The following is a 21,178-nucleotide window of genomic DNA, read 5'->3' as shown; positions in this document are numbered from 1 at the left end:
CTAAATAATTAATACATACTGCCCACTAGGTTTGCCAAGGAAGAGTCCAGGTCACCACTGATGGGTTTTGCAGAAGTCGCAGCTGCCATCCCTCCTCCAGCCACTAGGGGAGCCCCGGAGCCCTGAGGGGTCAAGGCGGGAGCGAGCATGTTCCCTAATCCATCAAAGACTTCGGGAAGAAGTAGGAGAGATACAGAGGATTGAGGAAAGAACAACAAACAGAAGTTATATTCATAACCCTCAAAATCTTTTTTCACTGTGGTAACAATGAGGAGGATCACCATGACAACCATACGGTGTTACGACAGCCTGGACTATAACTGGACTGACTAACCTGTGGTGTCCCTTTATACGGGGGGCCCGAACTACCATAAAAACAGGTTTTTAAGGTTAAAAGGGCTGTAACCTTTGTAACACTAACCCTAGCTTCAGTTAGCTAACCATAATTTGGGGCATTAGGGCGACACAACAGCGTGTCAGAAAGTATGAAATATGCCATCAAATCAAGCTAAACTGTGGTTTCCCGTTGAAAGTGCAATTGGAGAGAAACAATTGGAGAAATCAGGGCCAGATGGTTCCCACAGAACTTGGATCAGCAACCTACTGATCACAAGCATAGCCTCCGAACCCATGGAGTCATACACCACCCCCATTAATCTCCTTAAGTTACCCTATCTTGCCCATGCTTGCCTGATACAGACATCTAGGGTAATAAGACAGATATCAAGTAGAACAAAATATTCACTGCATCTTGCAAATTCTGACACCAGCACAGCCCATACTACAGAGTACCATACTACAGAGTACCATACTACAGAGTACGGCGCTCAGAAAAGCTGGCACCAAAAGCCAGAACTCACCATCATGCAGTGGAAGCAAGCATGGCACACAGACAGGGGTTCGAGAGGAAAGGAGCCGGAATAAGGACAGAGGGACAGAGAGAGCAGTATGCATATTACAGGAGGAACATCACGGTGAAGACAGTAGAGTTAACAACAGCCACTAATATAAGGGAGATACTGGCTCATGCAGAGTCGCCAACCATAGTGCTCCTGGGGTCTGTGTGTCCATATCCTACTGTAGTGATAACAGATAGGGGCACAGAGGAGTCAACAGGGCTTAGAGTATCACTTATCCTGGAGGAAGAGTCATCTGGCCAAGCAATTAGAATGATTATATGGAATCATTCCAGCCATACATATTATTATTATTGTTGTTATACATAGGAAGACTACAGTTCCAACAAAACATTACAATATATCAGTTACATCATCATACAATGAATATGACACCGACAGTTTTCCTTGTTGTAAAATCCGTCCTTATAAATATCCAACCTGAGGCATCCAGGCCACCGGAGGGCGCTCCTGCGGCTGGAGCAGATCCAAAGCCCATGTTCAAAGCAGGTTGCGTGTTGGTTATTGCTGCTGTCACTGCAGCCGTAGCTGGGCTAGCGCTCATGAAACCTGCAGGATACAAATAATCACTAAATATCATCTTTTCACTGAGCGCACAAGTCAGTCAGCACCAATGTTTAGAGGGAATACAGGGATGTCCACCTGTGGATAAATAACCAAACACAGATCTTACTGAGATTTCATTAACTAGTCATCACACAGTGAGGATGATTTGAGACAGAATACACTAAATGCACATGAAAAGCCTTTTGTGTGTAGCTGGGTGTGGCTTGAGATGCCATGGGTGTGGTTTAAGATGCTGTGGCTGTAGTTTGAGGTTTGAGTGTTGTGTGTGTGGTGTGTGTGTGTGTGGTGTGTTGTGTGTGTGTGTGTGGTGTGTTGTGTGTGTGGTGTGTGTGTTGTGTGTGGTGTGTGTGGTGTGTTGTGTGTGTGGTGTGTTGTGCGTGTGGTGTGTTGTGCGTGTGTGTGTTGTGCGTGTGGTGTGTTGTGCGTGTGTGTGTTGTGCGTGTGGTGTGTTGTGCGTGTGGTGTGGTGTATTGTGCGTGTGGTGTGTTGTGCGTGTGGTGTGTTGTGCGTGTGTGTGTTGTGCGTGTGGTGTGTTGTGCGTGTGGTGTGGTGTATTGTGCGTGTGGTGTGGTGTGTTGTGTGTGGTGTGGTGTGTTGTGCGTGTGGTGTGTTGTGCGTGTGGTTTGGTGTGTTGTGCGTGTGGTGTGGTGTGTTGTGCGTGTGGTGTGTTGTGCGTTTGGTTCTGGACAATGTGTGTCAGACATGGACAGGTACCAGCCAGAAGGTCACTGCCAGCCGCAGGAGCAGCAGCTTGTTGGGACTCAGTGGTGGATCCACCAAAGGGATCTGAAGTTAGAGAATGATATGATGATCTGGACACAAAGAGCCATTTACTGAAAAAACATCACACACACACACCCACACACGCTCACACACACACACACGCACACACGCTCACACACACACACACACACACACGCTCACACACACACGCACACACACACACACACGCTCACACGCACACACGCTCACACACGCACACACACACGCTCACACACGCATACACACACGCTCACACACGCACACACACACACACGCTCACACACACACACACGCACACACACACACGCTCACACACGCACACACATGCTCACACACACACACACGCGTTCACACATGTCGGGTAAACATATCATTATGGGGACCGCTCATTCATTTCTATGGGAAAAATGCTAATGCTAACTATGACTAAACTATGAGTTTTTGCATTTTTTGTTTTTCCATTGCAATCATGGATTTTTACAAAACGGAGTTTTCCCATAAGGTAAAGAAAGACAGGTATTCATCACGTTATGGAGACATTTTGTCCCCACAAGGTAAGGTATATCTGGATCACACAAATGCTCACACACACTCAGGATCCCCATGTGCTATGACCTGCTACTCTAAATGACTACCGAAGAGGGTTCTACAGGTAAGAGGGTGCGTTACTTCAACTCTGATACTTACAGGAAGTGTACGATAATCAAAAAACAGAATACACACAATCTGCAAGAACTCCGGAAAGCAGACAGCAGATTTCAAAATGTTCTAGAAAAAGTCCTCAAAAGGGTCTGACTCTGTCAGGCATCCGGTGAGCACAGTTAGATCTACGACATGCTGATTCCTCACTGCAAATGACCAAAGCGAAGTTCCAGAAAAAGGTGTGGCATGAAGGTTAATCGGGTCAGAAAGATAAAGTCGGGAATGCTGAAAGGCTAAAGTGTCAAATCCAGGATCAAAGTAGCCAGGAAAAGGTGGAGGTACACACCACCAAACAGGTCTAAGATGGATTCTGCCTCAGTTTTGGCTGGAGTCACTGCAGCAGCTGCAGGTGCAGAGGCGGAGAAGGCATCTGCAGAGTGTAACACATGAAGACATGGAAACACACTCACAGACATGAAAACACACGCTAATACATGCAGGCATGCAAACACAGACACACTCAATGAAAGAGGCAGACATGAAAACACACGCTAATACATGCAGGCATGCAAACACAGACACACTCATGGACACAGGCAGACATGAAAACATGTACACATTTCAACATACATGCAAACACACAAACATACGTAAAAACACACAGATATGCAAACACATCTAGCCACATGCATACTTACAAAGACATACAGACACAGTCACACAAAGACATGCAAACACACGCACACACACACACACACACACACACACACACACACACACACAAACACACACATTACTTGATTCCTAAATCTGAATTATTAAAATGTTAAAAATTAATTCGCCTCTATATCGTGTCACATTTTCCAGTGAGTTAGTGATGGCTGGATGAAAGGATATATCATGCATGATATAACCGGCGTATGACCCGTCATGACTTATAGACTATTCTGATGTCCCAAAAACCACCATATAATTTCATCTTTTATTAATTCGTTGACACTCTTTCCACAGGAAGTATGAGCACATCCACAAAGGAGAGAAGGGAAGAATAAGACCTACAGCCCAGGAAGAGCATGACCAGTGAGAAAGGGAGAGTGACACTCACCCGACAAGAGACCAGCGGCCAGGTTGCCCTCTGGGAGAGGAGAAGCTCCCCGAGAGGAGGCGTGGGGGCCTTCCAAGCAAGGAAGAAGGACAGTGAGGGCAGACAGGAGGAGGGAGGCAGCCGTACTAAATCTGGATGAGCAAAGCAGCCTCCAAAAGGAGCACGCCGACACCAGCAGAACATTCGGGGTTGTGAATAAATGCAAATGCGTCAAAGGGAGAGGAAGTGCATTATGGGGAAATTTAAAAAAAGCGAAATGAAAGGTGTAGCTGCAGAAGACATTTTTTTATCTGCGAGAAATATCAGAGTAGGAGCTGGAGGTGTTGGAGGTAGAGCTTCAGCGAACAAAGACAAAAGAATCACACAGATAAAAGAACCATCTGTAAGCACCTGGTTTTCTTTAAAGTTACCACTGAAGAGAGGACAGGAAAAGCTCAGGTTTTCAGATACCTGATGATTAGGCAAGGAAAACTCATACATTTTCTGCGATTGGTGAAGCTGCTATCTGCCAGACTCCACTGGATCTGGGAGCTGAATTGAAGCCTGATACGAGATCTGAGCCCAGCCATTATAGATGATTCATCCAAGGTTCTCCCACGTCATTCAACCAGCTCTTGGCCTAACCTGATCAGCATTGCTGCTCCTTTAATCCAGCCTTTGACTGGTTCATTCAACCCGGCCTTTTGACTTAGCAAAAAGCCAACGGAACCAAGAGGAGCGGAGAAGGCATGTAGTGAGGCTGAAGATTTACCACCAAAGAGGTCAAGCCCAGGGGCTGCAGAGGCGGCTGCAGGGGCAGCAGGGGGTGCTACTGAAGTGGGGGCGGTCTCTGCGGGCTTCATAGCAAAGAGATCCACCTCAGGGGCAGCTTCTGCACTAACCATGGATGCTGCAAAGGGGTCTTCAAAGGAGATGAGGCGGTTACTCAACAGACACCGACAGAAGCCAGACAGGAAGCTCAGAATCATTATTCATGAAAAATAAAGGAAATGTTGTGAACTGGGCTGTTAATGCAGAACCTCTATTGCAAGGGGGAGGGGCCGTCTTCTACTAGTGCTCTCTCAGGATGAAGCCGCCGTGCCCCAACCAGGGCTCCCCTGAGGTTCTCCTGAACAAAATCCATTCATACATGCCCTAAATGTATTCCCTCAACAGTCAGAAGTGTAGATTTCATTCAAGTACTTTGACAGCTGAGTGAGATGTAGCCATTTCAAGTTTTAGCCGGGCAACAGAACCTGTAGGTCGGACTGCACCCCCTAGTGGCTAGCCAGATGTGGCCCATTGCAGTTGAAGTTGACTGTAAAAAATGTGGATTTGAAGTTGAAGTTGACTGTAAAAAATATGGATTTAAGCGATTTTCTACTCAAAAATAATAAGGGAGGGCTGGAAGGAAAAGAGGATGGATGGATATGGAGGGAAAGGAGAAGAGTATATGGGTGAGGGACAGAAGGACCCAGGACACAGTCTGATGGGTAATGGAATAAGCATCCCCACGACACCATCAGCTACGGTGAGCTACAGTCACAGCAGGAGATCCACCGTCCATAGCATACAATGCACATACAGACTCAGGAGCACGCACAGGAGTACACACACTCAAAAGATATACATGGAGAACATACACTGAACACACACTCAAAGGATATACATGGAGAACATACACTGAACACACACTCAAAAGATATACATGGAGAACATACACTGAACACACACTCAAAGGATATACATGGAGAACATACACTGAACACATGCCCACAGAATATACATGGAGAACATACACTGAACACACACTCAAAAGATATACATGGAGAACATACACTGAACACACACTCAAAGGATATACATGGAGAACATACACTGAACACACACTCAAAGTATATACATGGAGAACATACACTGAACACACACTCAAAGGATATACATGGAGAACATACACTGAACACATGCCCACAGAATATACATGGAGAACATACACTGAACACATGCCCACAGAATATACATGGAGAACATACACTGAACACACACTCAAAGGATATACATGGAGAACATACACTGAACACACACTCAAAGGATATACATGGAGAACATACACTGAACACATGCCCACAGAATATACATGGAGAACATACACTGAACACACACTCAAAGGATATACATGGAGAACATACACTGAACACATGCCCACAGTATATGGAGAACATACACTGAACACACACTCAAAGGATATACATAGAGAGCATACACTGAACATATGCCAAAAAAATATACAGAGAACATACACACACATTCAAATAAGTGTGTATAAATGAATATACACTGAACAGAGAAAATGTTCACATACACTGAAAAACACACAGAACATACATGGAACGCATACAATCTTTGAAAGGACAGACGGAGACCTTGCACACTGAACACACAGTCTCGCCACCCACCAGATCCAGCAGCCGCGTCAGCTGCCGGCGTGGGCGGGGCTATCCCTGCCTCGCCAGCCACCACACCACCACCAGATGGGGCTGCAAATGCATCTACGACGTTGGGATATTCAGGCGGACACGGGTGCATGCAAGGGAGGAATAAAGGTAAATAGGACCAAGAATACAAAAAGAACATAAAGTGGAAAAGAGAAAAAAGATGGCCAATCAGAGGACAGAGAATAATGACTTATCATAGAACAAAGACAAAGAAATAACAGCCAAAAGAGGAGGGGCTAGGACAGCCTGAACTGATAGTCACAGCCATCTCACAGCCAGAGATGAAAATAGAATTTGATACCACAACACAAACATTTTATACAACAGGAATTGTACGTAAATGGTAATGACACATAGCTGATGATGACATTTTGAAAGAGAACTTTTCAGTATCTTCTGTGTTTATGCACCATTGTATGGCATTTAAACTCACAATAGAACCTGATATTTCTAACTATTTTACACACGAAAATATATGGAGCTATAAAACACAGGCCGGTGTCTAGGAAGAGGCTTTTCCTTTTTCTAGACTGGGGACTTCCGGGAGATATTCTGAAATACTAATTTGTCTCCAGCACATATAGGCAAATGATCCCAAACCAATAATTTTCTTTTCGGGAATCTTTTCCCAGCATCTGCGACACTTCTCAAGCACGCTTCCCAGCCTCTCCCTAAACTGTGAGTCTCAAAATGGCACAAGGAGATTTACTGACCTCCGAAGAGGTCCATTTCAGTGGAACCGGAGGCCGCAGCTCCAGGAGGGGGAGGGGCAGCGTCACCCGCCGTGGCCGTGGGGGTCGCCTCGGCAGCGGTGGGGGCAGAGTCTACGGTGGCAGAGGGTTCGGCAGAGCTAACGGCAACAGCTGGCGCAACTAAGCACTCTGCCGCACACCCCAAACATGGCAGCAAGGAGAGAGAAATAAAATGCAAAGCAAGAAAAAAGATGCAGGAGATGCTGTAAGACAGGAAAGAGGCATGAAGAAGAAAAAAGCATCTGTGTGGAAGGAGCTGCTCAGTACTCACCCTCCGCGAGCAGATCTGGGGCAGCAGTGCAGGGAATGAGGCAGAGGGGAGAGATAATAAGCAGGGGGAGAATGGATCAGAACCACAGACAAGGCATAAGGTCACATTTACATGTATAACAGATGCAATTGAGAAAAGTTTTGTGGGCTCAGAGAGTATAGTCAGCCTAGAGGATAAGTGAGATGCTCAAGGGCTCAATAGTGATATGATTACATTGCTAGCACAGGATTTGAACCCATAATGTTCTGGCTACTGGCACAGATCTACCAACCACACATTGCCAGGGCTGCCAACTTTGCTCAGCTGGCTAGAGTGAGATTTCCAATTTGAAACACGTCTGAACACATATTTACATATATTTACGAATTTTATTTCCTTGTAAATAGTCTGTAGGGCTTGCAAATGGCCCCAAAACTTTTCATGTTAGCTAATTTTAGGTTTATAATGGAATAATATAGATATACCATAAGACTTCTTGCCTGAGTGTGAGAGTCTGAAAGCGCATCACGCCAGATGTGGGAGAGTTACCAACCCTGCACACCCACAGACACGTGAGCAGGTCCTCACATGGTTATTCGGGCTAAGGAGGCTTCCTCATTATGGCTTATCCACTACGGTTAACAGGGCTTCCTCATTATGGCAAATGGACCTTACTCACTTTGGTTAATCGGGCTTCCTCGCTATGTCCAATGGGGCTTCCTTGCTATGGCTAACAGGACTTCCTTGTTATAGCTGATGGGGCTTACTTGCTATAGCTACTGGGGCGTCCTCGCTTTGACAAATGGGGCTTACTTGCTATGTCTAACAGGGCTTCCTTGTCTGGCTAACTGGGCTTACTTGCTATGGCTAATGGTGCTTCCTCGCAATTACTAAGGGGCCTTACTCGTTGTACCTAATGAGGCTTCCTCGATTTGACAAATGGGCTTACCTGCTATGGCTAACAGGGCACCCAGATAAATGTACAAAGCCAGGCGGACGAGTAGTGAAGGTAAAATGATAAAGGGGGGATACAGCCATTGTACAGGAGCACTGGCAGGTTACCTCCCCAGGATGATGCAGCTGTTGCAGATGCCGGAGCTGCCTCTGGTGGCTGGGAGGGCTCAGCGAGCAGGTCCAGACCTAGCAGGTCATTGGAACTACAGAGGGAGAAAGCTGCAGTGACCTTACCCTCCACAAAGGACATGACCCTAAACCTCCACCACTATCCCAACACAAACAGAGAGACGTCACCTACTAGGGCCATTTAAAGGAAGCGATGGTAGGAGACTCACCTTGCAGCAGGTTGGCTGGTGGCTGTATCGTCAGCAGCGGCGCTGTCGGCAGCTGAGGCTGGATGTCCATTGTTGGTAGGGGAATCCTGGAAGACGAACAAGGTTAAAGCAGGCAAATGGCGTGAAACAGTGCAGGAGACATTAACTCATGGTGTCATCAATTCCTAATGTGATACAACAATGAACAAACTCCTCTCCTGTCATAAATATGTAATGTAAGCCCGCAAAACAACAATATAATGAGGCACTGAGACAAAAGAAAGAGGTAATATATTATACTCACCTTGGTAGGTGATCTAAAAGAGAAATAGAAAAAAACTTGTAATCATGGTAATACAATAATAAATGGGTCATCAGCAATTAGAAACAGCTCCTCATTATGGTGTTTGAGAAATCAATGCTTCCACACATCTCACTACCAGGTGATATTGCTTCTGAGAATAACAGTGCGCTCTGAGAATGAGGGATGTGTGATAACACTCTGAATACTGCAAAATCCCCAGCCCAGTGAACACTCACCCATCACTGCAAAGTCCATGCAGACAAAAATAAAGGGGAAAGCTCAGATAAGTATGTGTAGAAAGAGCCTGTCTAGTGTGTTATTATTAAGGAAGTAACAGGAAGATTAGCACAGAGTCACTGCAATGAGTGTGAGATGCCTGTTATTATATCTTTACGGTATTACTATTTCAAATTTAAGCAAAAAAGTTGATTTAGCCAATGAAAACATGGATATAAGATGTTGTATCCCTTTAAGAAAGCACCAACTTCAACTACAATATCCACCTTTAATCAGTGTTACACTCAGTGCTGGGTATTTCAGGTCCAGAAGCTACAAATTCAGACCAATATTTTGTTTCTACCAACCAGCTGAGCATAAAGAGTCACAGTCACAGAGGACTCATCTGGTTGGTAGAAACAAAATCTTGGTCTGGATTTGAAATACCCAACACTGCCACGTACAGGAAGTAACAGCTGCAGCTAACCTTCAGATCCGTAAACAGAGCTACACTGCCACCTACAGGAACCAACAGCTGCACCTACCCTTTCTTTGCCTCCAGCGCATTCAGATGTGCCTCTAAGGACTCCAGGACGCTGCTGGGAGCCTGTGGGTGGTAAATGTGGGAGCCAAAACACACAAGGCTTAAGGTGAGCAGAACAGCTCAAAATAAGGGACAGTGATAATGTCAGTCACAGGGGTCAGAGGGCGGGATACCCAGGTATAGTATATATAGGAGTAAAAAGGAAAATTGAATGGAACTGGGCAGAACGCAATATAGAATAATTCCAAAAAAGACCTTTTTTTTCACAAACTCAGCCCATTGCACTGTAACAGTGAATGAATAGCGCAAGCTCGTGCCAATGGACATCCAGCCCCACAAAGCCCAGAATGCACTGCAGCATGCTAACCCATGCAGAACACAGCAGAGCAAGAAGCTCAAAGTACCAAGGTGGAAAGGGTTCAAAGGCTGCATTAGTCCAGCTTTAATTAGTCATGTCAAACTCACAAAAAGTTGCATTTGTTATGCAAGAAAGGCAAAACCAACAGGTCCACATTAGAAATCTTGGAGAGGAGGCACCACATCCATAGGCAAGACCTCATCCATAGGAGAAACTACACCCAAAGTAGACGTCACAACCATAGGAGACACCACACCCAAAAGAGATACCACATCCATAGAAGAGACCAAACCTGTGGCGACACCATATACTTAAGGGGCACCACATCCAGTGCAGACACCACATCCATAAGAGAGACCATCCTCAGGGGAGACACCACACCCAGAGGAGACACCACAGCCAGAGGAGACACCACATCCATAAGAGAGACCATCCTCAGGGGAGACACCACATCCATAAGAGAGACCATCCTCAGGGGAGACACCACAGCCAGAGGAGACACCACAGCCAGAGGAGACACCACATCCATAAGAGAGACCATCCTCAGGGGAGACACCACATCCATAAGAGAGACCATCCTCAGAGGAGACACCACAGCCAGAGGAGACACCACAGCCAGAGGAGACACCGCACCCAGAGGTAACACTATATCCATGAGAGAGACCACACTTAGACGACACACTGCAACCATAGGACAGACTACACCCAGAGGAGGCACCAAACCTAAAGGAGACACCACATTCACAGGAGATACCACAGACAGAGGAAACACCACACTCAGAGTAGAAACCATACCAAGAGGAGACACCACATTTATAGGCGATACCACATCTAAAGGAGACACCACATCCACAGGAGATACCATACAAGACATCAAACCCAGTGGGGACATCACGCGCAGGATTGAAAGCACCGTCCCAGACTTGGCTTCTTATAATGGAATTGCGTCAAGTTCATTTAGAAAAGCAGAGATACAAGAGAGGGGTAAAACCACACTTCACATTCCCCAGCAGGGCATTTCTGGGGTGGAGGTTACCGGCTCTTCCTGTCCACGCAGCTTAAAGGGACAGTCCTCATCGTCAGAGTCATGCAGGTCCACCACCACACCAGGGTGCAGGCACTGCGGGGAGGTACGCTCATGAAGAGTAATGCACCAGGGCGTGACCAGGAAACCTGTCTGTAAGCGACCTGAACCAAGAGGTTCTACTGGAACAACCTGGCTTTCAGTGTTTCCGCTGTAACAGGCCAAAAGAAACATACTACGCTGTAATTGGGGAACACCAATCAGGCTACTGCGCCTGAAACGCCAATTAAATAGAGCGTTAAAATGATAGATGTGGGCGAGAGCTAAACTGATATCCTTGGAGAATTAAACTGACCAAGAAGTGAAACTTGTCCCTGATCTTCCGTCACCTGAAGTTGTGACATAAATCATTCATCATTCTCTCTGTTATTCATTTTGTTTTAAGATCCCGCTTTTTATCTCTTGTTTAAACAGTGCAGCAAACCTGTACATAAAACCAGGAATCCAAATGGTAAAATCACCCTTTCTAAATATCGGAATACACTTCTCACACTTCTAAAATGCAGTTATAATCTCAAAAACGAAGAATAAACAAAGAACAAAATCAAACCACTACAAAACAACACTCCCCAATACGCCTACGTTCATCCGTCACTATATCTCTCAGAGATCATACCTGGGCATTCAATTAGAGTCACCTCTCTCCACATTCCCATTCATCCATCACTGGATCTCTCAGAGATCATACCTGGGAATTCAACTAGAGTCACCTCTCTCCACATTCCCATTCATCCATCACTGGATCTCTCTGAAATAATCTTGAAATAATCCTTTAATCTGAGACTGTTCAATCTGCCAAGACAGGGACAAATGGCCATCCACAGGTGGTCCCCAATGATCCCCCAGTCTAGTCCTTCCACAGTATGTATGGACAGCTCTGTACACACATCATACACATAACAGACAGGCAGAACAGGAGAGCATCGGGCACACACTTGATCTCTTTCCAGTGAATCCTCAGGCAGTGTGTAGGTGCAGTGTACGTATATGACCGCTTTGTGATCTCTAAAGCCAAATGCACTGGTCACTACTCACACTGCCAGCCTCCAAGATCAAGCTGCACCTCTAGAAGGTTACAAAGCAGAGGCAAAATGTCATACAAGTGAGAGACGTGGTTGACCAGCATGTGTATCAGTTTGTAGAATGGTAGAGATGATTGGTCAGAAGGCCTGTCAGTCACAAAAACGTTATTAGCCAGAGTGCCTGTCAGTGACAAAAGTAATACAGATTGTTTGGCAGGGTATATATCAGTTTATAGAATGCTAGAGATGACTGGCCAGAGTGCAGTGACAGATGTTATTGGCCAGAGTGCCTGTCATTGACAGAAGTAATAGAGATCGTTTACCAGAGTGTGTCAATTTATAGAAGGGTAGAAATGATTGGCCATAGCGCCTGTCGGTCAACAGAGTGACAGAATTTATTGGCCACAGTGCGTGTCAGTGACAAAAGTAATAGAGATGATTGGCCAGAATGTGTATCAGTTTACAGAGTGGTAGCGATGATTGCTCAAAGTGCCTGTCAGTCACCAGAGTGACAGATGTTATTGGCTAGAGTACCTGTCAGTGACAAAAGTAATCAAGATGGTTAGCTAGAGTGCATATCTGTGCTAAAGACAGATCGCCAGAGTGGATACTGATACTGGATAGTAAAAAATGGAAGAGGAGAAACCATGTTTAACTTTTGTGCTACTAAGTAGGAAGACAAGGAGGTAACTATGACGCTATAATCTGTAATATAATGATCCATAATTCATGCACGCTAGTCACCAATGAATGCTGACATTAGCGGAAGAAGACTTTCAGCAGAGCTTGGCTTGTGTATCATGTTATGTTGTAAAGAAAATAAAATGATTGAAATAGGAGCCTGTGATTATGGGGGACTTACATAACTGAGGTCAGGAACGTCGTTTTGGTCGACCCCAACTTGCTGTGTAAGGAAGAACAGAAAGGGACATTCTCAACATGAGAACATACAACGTGGATCTGATGCAACGCGAGACTGGGCTCTTTACCTCAGCCAGCTTGAAGAACTCTGAGATCCGGGTCATTCGGGTTAAGAACCTCTTGTATATTTCCAGTCCGTCCTTGCATTCTGCCTTCTTCATTTTAAAATATTTCTCTGCACAAATACAAATTAAATAGATACATGAATATGCGGACATGGCAGGGAGGCCCAGTGGGCGGCATGGCTGCCTCATACCTCCAGGGGGTGTAGTTTGAGTTCTGGTCCTCCCCAATATATGTGGAGTTCCCCATTTTGTGTTCATTTTCTCAGGGTACTTTGGTTTCCTCCAGCAACCCAAAGAAAGGTCCAGGGTGTGTGATCATGTGATCATGAGTGCGACATGGTCTAGCGTCCTGTCCAGGGTGTGTGATCATGTGATCATGAGTGCGACATGGTCTAGCATCCTGTCCAGGGTGTGTGATCATATGATCATGAGTGTGACATGGTCTAGCATCCTGTCCAGGGTGTGTGATCATGTGATCATGAGTGCGACATGGTCTAGCATCCTGTCCAGGGTGTGTGATCATGTGATCATGAGTGCGACATGGTCTAGCATCCTGTCCAGGGTGTGTGATCATGTGATCATGAGTGCGACATGGTCTAGCATCCTGTCCAGGGTGTACTGCTGACTTGTGCCCTGTGCTATCTAACATAGGGTCCAGCTTCCCCCCCAAAATCCGATACTGAATAAGGCGTTAAAATATGGATATATTTATTTTTAATTTTTTTAGATAGACTTTATTTGTCCCCATTGGGAAATTAGTTTGTGGTGTAATCGCAAGGCATTTCATCATAGCAGCACAAATTCACCAATTAGACATACTTATATATACAGCGTTACACCAATAGGCATACTCATACTCATACACATAACAGCAGCAGAGGCACCAACAGGCATACTTAAACACATGTACCGACATGACAACATCTGAGTGAATATGAATACACACATTAGCAATAACATTACACGTATTAAGCAGGATTACTGCCTTACAGCACTGAGCCAACATAAAACACTTACCCAATAAATTAATGATTCCATCATTGTAGCAAGCAAATAACTTAACCAGGTCCTTGAAGAGGAGGAGAAAGGCTGCTTTGATGACCCCATTAGACAGCTCTTTAGGGTGAACCTGCAGGAGGAGGAAGCCAGAGGCAGGAGTGAGAGAAGAATCATGAGGCAGGTATCACCGTATTGTAAATGTGTCGTGGATGTACAGCAACTTCTGGCAGATGCACATCGGCTGGCTCAACTCACGTCAAACTCCAGTAGAATATCGATCTGGCCCTGCAGGATCGGCATCCCTTTCAAGAGCTTGTCAGTAGCCAGTGTCCTCATCACGCCGTCCGTACTGAGATAAACACAAGAAGCAAAATGAAGCATAAGAGGCAGGATGTACGTAGTGTGTGTGTGCTCATGGCATGAATTTATCGTTGTACGTTTTGTTATCAAACGGGCCACAAATGCACTTGATCATACCGTGAAACGTGCATGTAAATAAGCAGTGAAACAAGCAGCCAGCCATACAGCTTCTTTTCTGATCAAGCTGGTCGGGTCAGAACTAACGAAGCAGGTGCAGTAAGACAGAGAGATGAATCACCACGGTAACACTGTATGTTACCACCCTCCTGCTCAAACTCTCTTTGGCCGTTCGATAAAACCTCGGCACCAGGGGCATATGCAGGGGCAGGGTCACAGGGACAGTGACCCCAGCTGAAAGCTGATTGGCCCCCAGGGCATCCCCCCTCCCCTGTCACCCACCGATTCAAAATATATTACTGGCTAATAATAACGTTGGCATTAAATGAAATAGGGCCTGCTTATGCCCCCCACCCCCGCACACCTTAAAAAAATCCTATAATCGCCCCAAGCTTAGCATAGACCACTCCTGTCATAGCTACTGATGTCGCTTGTGAATCGAGTGCTGTAGCCGTAGCAAGGGAGCCGTTGTCTCACCCCTTTTTCACTCTGGAAAAGTCGAAGGCCATCTGACGATATGCAAAGGCCTTCTCATTCAGGTATCTGCCGTAGCGTCTGATGAACGTGGACATATCATAACCTGGGGGGGTGCAGAGTAATCAGAGTGATCATCACAGACTAACAGGAGACTACTGATATTAAACCACACACACACACACACACACACACACACACACACACACACACATATATAAACAAAATGGAAAACAAGAAATTAGCAGATATAAACTACAGTCAGCTTGCTAATAACATAAGTGATCCTTTCCACGAACTCTTACATAAGTTACATTTTATGGTTTTAACTTCCCACACGGGGGACACCTTACAGCAGAAAGCACATGAGCCAAAAATAGAGGAAGACGTATTAATTCAATGAGAAGATAAAACTTAAATTTACTTATAGCCATTTATCACCTTTTTGCTTTAGCACTTTTGTAAACTCTGTGTATTTTAAATATTTTTTATGTCGTTTTTTACGTAAGGTGAAAGTTTATAATGAACTTATTCGTTTTTCAGTCAAAAAAATCAGCTGCTGTTTGCATAAGCAGATTACTGCATCCCTGGCCTGTTGCTGTTATTGTGTGGTGTTGTGTCCACTGGATTTAAAATAGATCACAGATTTTAAAATATAACATTTCTCGGTTCTGCCTCTTAGGGTGTGTTGCCTCAGATCCTCCAGATACTCTGAAGTTACTCTTTTTCAGGTACTCTTACCCTGAGCGCCTGTTTTATCAACAAAATTACTGACGTTGAAGAGAGCCCCTCTTGATGCCAGGTACTGGATGAACCTCTGTGGAGAAAGTAAAAGCCGACAAAAACAAGTCTTAATTTTGGAAGATGGAACCAAAAAACAAGTCAAAGAGCACAAGTTAGTGGGTAAAAACAGACTTTCTACTCAAAAGTAAGCAAAGTAAAATCCCTTAGTTGAAACAGAGAAACCTGGTCGCACATTCAGGGACGGGGTTTCCTGTGTGACCCTACGACCTTTATACAGTGCGTCTAACACCACTTATTCCGGCAACTCTTGATCTTCGCTGCTGGTTGATCTTTATACCAGGATGGTCCTCATATTTTAAAACCCAAGTCTGTTTTAACTAGCGGCTTCATAAAATGGTATCATTTAATTGATTGTTGAGGCACCATGACAGTAGATAGTGGTGAACCAATATGGAAATGTCTCTTGATAACTGATCAATTTTTGCGTAATATTGTTTAACCAATAACCAGCTAACCTCTGAGCTTCATAGCTCTGTAATCCATGACATTACTTCTTAAGATCTTGTTGTGAATTTGTGTAAAAATCTCATCATATTATCAAGGTAGCGAAACACCAACAAAGCAGCATCGAATTGGCAGACTGTAGCAGGTTATGCTAAATGGGGAATGAGCCAAAAGAATCCTACATCCCCTACTATAGCTGATCGTCCAATGCAATTATCTCCATTATTTTAGTAATTATGTCTTTTACATATTGATTAAACTCTAGAAATCAGCCAGTAACATCGACCAAGATTGACACAATGGACCAATATCGATGCCGTGATTTTTAGAGACCACCAGCCAATACTGATGGTTGTGCATTTCAAACAGTTTCAGTAGCCCTTCATGCGCTAGCGATCCAGTCAGCTCCCGGATCCTACCCACCTCATTGCCGTTCAGCATTATGTGATGCGTCGTAACTAGGGCCTTGAACACCACCACCCAGCTGGCGTTGCAGGCCCGCTCGAACAGTGTCTCTGCCATCTGGGGGATGTTGACGTTTGTCTCGTTGGTGGCATGGATCAGATCTGGATGGGGCAGCATTAACACCGTCAGTGTGAATATGGGCCCATTTTAGGGCCATTAGCAGTTTCAAGTTTTATTGTCACGTGTTCTGAGGAACACAGTGAAATTCTTATGCCATGGTTGCAAGGTAGGTGACGGGGCGGGGGGGGGGGGGGGGGGGGGGGATTGGACAGACAATAGTGCAACACAAGACAAAACAATATGAAAATAAGTAACAGTTATAAATATGTGCAATTGGGATAAGGAAGCAAGTAGGCCACAATACAGCAAGATAAATATTTATGAAGTGGAATATTAACAATGTGCAATACAATGCAATGGGGAACAGGGGCAGGTCACCAGTTGCTCAGCGACCTGACGGCTTGGGGAACTGAACCGTCTCTGAAACGGCCCCAGACACTGCTCTCAAACAGCACCACCCACGGCATAAGGAACACAACCAGCAGTGTCCAGTTAATCTGCCCATTCGGGTCACGCATTAGAAAGGCCACCGAGAGCTTCCAAGCGCTGGAGCAGCAGAAAGTAAGAAAGACTCGCAGGAGGACAGGAGGAGACAGACACAGGGTGGCACCACACATGGAAACCTCGCGAGTATGCCAAAAAACATTCATCTACAGTTACCTTTGCATCCAATTATAAAATGAACTTAAAATATTTCAGTACTGAAAGTACTTTAGGAATTGAAAATATTTATATGATAAAATATTTAAGTATTTGTATTTTAATTCTTCGAATGACACTATACCGCACAGTATAGACTGCGGTACACGCAGTTCTTGAGTGACGTAAGTAATCTGATCCACAAACCTTTACGCAAGTCAAATTTTATGTATGTCGGATTTACCTTCCCAAGCCGTTTAAGACACCTCACAACAAAAAAACACCAAGTCAAAAATGTACTAATAATAAATACCAAAGAACACATATTAAATAAATGAAAAAACAAAGTGTAAATTTACTTACAGCCGTAAGCACTTCCGCAAACTCTATGCATCTCGGTTTCTTTTGCGTAACTCTGGATTTACGCGAGTCAGATTAATGTCGCCTGTGTTGCTGTTTATTCCACTTTTGACAAATGTGACAGTTTGTATTTAAGGGTCTCGGGACACAGGACATTTAGCATAAGCTCTTCAATACATGGGTGGGCTTGATTTCCAGCCTCTCTTAGGCTCCTAGTGAATTGCACTAAATCTCAATAGGACTTCATACCTGCAGGCACCGCAGATGATTACTCCAAAATTGACTAAATTATATGTTAATTTATCAATAATCATTCATAATTAGGACTGCCATTATCAATTATATGAATAATCGAGAAATCTACTGATTAATTAGACAAATCACCAAGCAATCATCCATAATATAATATATTACAAAATAATATGATGTAATATAATATAATATATACGTTGCACTATGCACACCCCGTCACACATTCGACCAATTTAAGCACTTCAATTCACTTTTTTGTTGCATGTTTTTGGGCAGTGAAAGGAAGCCAAAGGATCCGCTGAAAGCCCAGGCACACACACAAATGCAAGCTCTCCACACACAAAGCAACAATATGTGGTTACAGCACTGCCCAGTGTCACTGCCCCACTCTCAATAACAGACGTGCACGATGTGTGACGTTAATAATGACATTGCATTTCATGCACATGCAATTGTCACATCGCAAAGACCGCAATAGTCTGCTGGGCTGAAAGGATCGATGAACTGCACTAAAACATTTTTACTGTGTCACAGGAAACAACGTTTAGCAAGCCTGGCAATCTTAAAGATGGTTTTATTTCAACATTATCTCGTATATGTTTAAAAAAAATCAGCTCACAGCCACTGCTTGTGCTCCCACACAAACCGCGTTCTCACTCTTTACTCGGCTTCTCTTCCTCTATGCGCTGCCGTGCTCCTGCAGTATTGCCGAGTGACTGAGAAGGAAAATTTTAATTCATGCTTTTTAACAATTGCATAATCGTGACTAAGTCTATTCATCCATACATTTCCTGTAACTGCTTGTCCTATTCAGGGTCCTGGGGGGGGACCAAGAGGCTATCCTGCAGGCTAGGGGCACAAGGCAGGGAACGACCTAGGACGGGGGGGCCTGCCCACTGTAATGAACACTGACAAACCATACACACCTACGGCCAATTTGGTAGCTCCAATTCACCTCAGCATGTTTTTGGACCATGGGAGGAAACCAGAGAACCCAGAGGAAACCCCACAATGGAACTGGGACAACATTAAAACTCCACACCAACATTCAAACTCCACACACATGGAGGGATGGTAGAGACTCAAACCCAGATCCTAGAGATGTGAAGCGACAGTGCTAACCACTGCAGCACCATGCCACCCAAGGCAATGTATAATAATTGCATTAAATTAAGCTAAATTTTTTACATTGTTATTTTACAAGCAGAGAACTCAGCTAAGAAGCAAAAAGAGACGTTTCTGTGGAAATACCACTCGTGCATTTTAAACAGAACATTCTCAATGGTACCTTCTTCCCTCATTTACTCATTTTTTTTATCCTTCCCTTCCCATCTCTCCCCCATTTCCCAGGATGCACTTGCTCCTCTAATCCCTAATTTAAGTGCTAATGGTCGCTCACCAGGGCTCAATTGCTAATCAGGATCAGCATCTTCTAAATAAAGAGCGTAATCCCAAGAGGGAGAGGTGTGTTTCTCAGCAGGATACGCGGGGGGCACTATGTAGACGAGCCCAGACCAGATCAGGTTAGCCGAGCCACGATGCAGCTCTGATGCCCACCACGGGCACTGTGGGCTGCTCAACTTCAGAAATGGCAGTGTTGAGGGGCTCCGCCTTCAAAAACCCCTCTGCTTTTACTTCTGAACACACCACCAAAACTGAACATCTCCCTGTAGTGAAAGATATTGTATGAGCCTCACAAAATGTTATTGGTCCAGATGACCTGGGATCAGAACCCAGCTCAGTTCACCAGAAAGTCCTTTCCAACACAGACCAGCCCAGAAGCCCAGTGCACTTCATGCTGGAATTATCAGCTGCCTGATTCCCAAATGACAAACATTTGGGTGTTTGCGCAGAAAGTCGCTGTTTCGAGGTCTAACAATCACAGTAACTCAACAAGTAAACAATTATGTGTCATATCATTATGGTAAGTACTAGCGAAGAGGCCGAAACCATGCATCGTAAGCTATTTTTGTCTGGATTGAACCATTTTTTGTTTCTGCAGCGCACAACCGTCCATTAAGCACACTGACACAGTACTCTGCCCCCAACAGTGGCGCTCTGCCTATGTACTACTAAGTCTGTAGTGTCATGTTGTCACACGAAGGACCCCCAGAGTGACCACAGTATGAACACGCTAAGCTGGGGCCACAAAACGCCAGATGGAGAGGGAGAAGGCACAGAGGACCCCCTCGACACTATGCACGAACGCCGATGCTTACCACCATTCAAGACACATATTTGTGTGTAGTGGCATACAATCGCTACACTAAATATTAAATAAACACATTTTTTATTTAGAAGATGCTGAAGCAGCATGTTGTGATAGCGAACTAACTAGCTACGATTCTCTGACTTTATTCCCCGACTATTTACTTCGTTTTTGAAACTTCTGGCGGAGGCAAAGCAATGATTTTCAGTGGCACCCCAGAAATAACAAACCTGCCCACATATACGTGTCACCCAAGGAGATCCGATAGCAGCCACAGAGAAGCCGGCTTCCACTGGGAATCTGTCGAGATGCCTGGGCATAGTGGGAACACAAAGAGCACCATCTGCGTGGATGCAACCCTGGAGTGCTGTGACAAGGCTGCATCACAGGCGTGCATGCATGCATCACGGCAGCACGTCATGCAGTTTAAACACCGAGCTACAGCAGCACTGATCCGCTTCCGCGCGGCTCCGTTCTGACCACACGAGGCGGCGCTGAGTCTCACTGTAACCACACACACTGTGGGGCCGAGTTACACTGTAAACACATCCACACCATATATGAGGACAAGCCACACTAAGCCTGAATGACCGATTTACTGCAGCTACTCAAATACAGCTTGGCACAGCACGGTCACACCCGGCAGTCCACCTTCACAAAACCGCTGCATGAAAGCCAAACATTACACTTTACATCTCATTTATTTACCAGATGCTTTTATCTCAAGTGATGTACAATTGA

At 45.0% G+C, this 21,178-nt stretch overlaps 1 protein-coding gene across 9 annotated transcripts in view; it reads right to left on the bottom strand.

Moving 5' to 3' along the window:
- The window catches only part of LOC125714780 (clathrin coat assembly protein AP180-like), a 30,095-nt gene that overhangs the window by 5,283 nt on the left and 3,634 nt on the right, over positions 1 to 21,178 (bottom strand). The window contains exons 2-20 of one of the 9 annotated variants that reach the window (XM_048985732.1): positions 16,876 to 17,018; positions 15,946 to 16,021; positions 15,208 to 15,310; positions 14,509 to 14,602; positions 14,272 to 14,383; positions 13,258 to 13,364; positions 13,131 to 13,172; positions 9,806 to 9,867; positions 9,045 to 9,057; positions 8,762 to 8,847; positions 8,532 to 8,626; positions 7,491 to 7,505; positions 7,181 to 7,348; positions 6,429 to 6,521; positions 4,745 to 4,894; positions 3,235 to 3,318; positions 2,199 to 2,270; positions 1,338 to 1,466; positions 20 to 169 (exon numbers count right to left, since the gene is read on the bottom strand). In XM_048985732.1, the coding sequence (XP_048841689.1) occupies positions 20 to 169; positions 1,338 to 1,466; positions 2,199 to 2,270; positions 3,235 to 3,318; positions 4,745 to 4,894; positions 6,429 to 6,521; positions 7,181 to 7,348; positions 7,491 to 7,505; positions 8,532 to 8,626; positions 8,762 to 8,847; positions 9,045 to 9,057; positions 9,806 to 9,867; positions 13,131 to 13,172; positions 13,258 to 13,364; positions 14,272 to 14,383; positions 14,509 to 14,602; positions 15,208 to 15,310; positions 15,946 to 16,021; positions 16,876 to 17,018 (1,794 nt within the window). Of the gene's footprint in view, positions 1 to 19; positions 170 to 1,337; positions 1,467 to 2,198; positions 2,271 to 3,234; positions 3,319 to 3,993; positions 4,063 to 4,744; positions 4,895 to 6,428; positions 6,522 to 7,180; positions 7,349 to 7,490; positions 7,506 to 8,531; positions 8,627 to 8,761; positions 8,848 to 9,044; positions 9,058 to 9,261; positions 9,287 to 9,805; positions 9,868 to 13,130; positions 13,173 to 13,257; positions 13,365 to 14,271; positions 14,384 to 14,508; positions 14,603 to 15,207; positions 15,311 to 15,945; positions 16,022 to 16,875; positions 17,019 to 21,178 lie in introns of those variants that run through there. The other 8 variants (XM_048985733.1, XM_048985736.1, XM_048985734.1 and 5 more) reach the window with 8 other exon arrangements.

Source organism: Brienomyrus brachyistius, chromosome 19 (assembly GCF_023856365.1).
Source record: "Brienomyrus brachyistius isolate T26 chromosome 19, BBRACH_0.4, whole genome shotgun sequence".
NCBI lineage: Eukaryota > Metazoa > Chordata > Actinopteri > Osteoglossiformes > Mormyridae > Brienomyrus > Brienomyrus brachyistius.
This window is presented reverse-complemented; position numbering and strand designations above follow the sequence as displayed.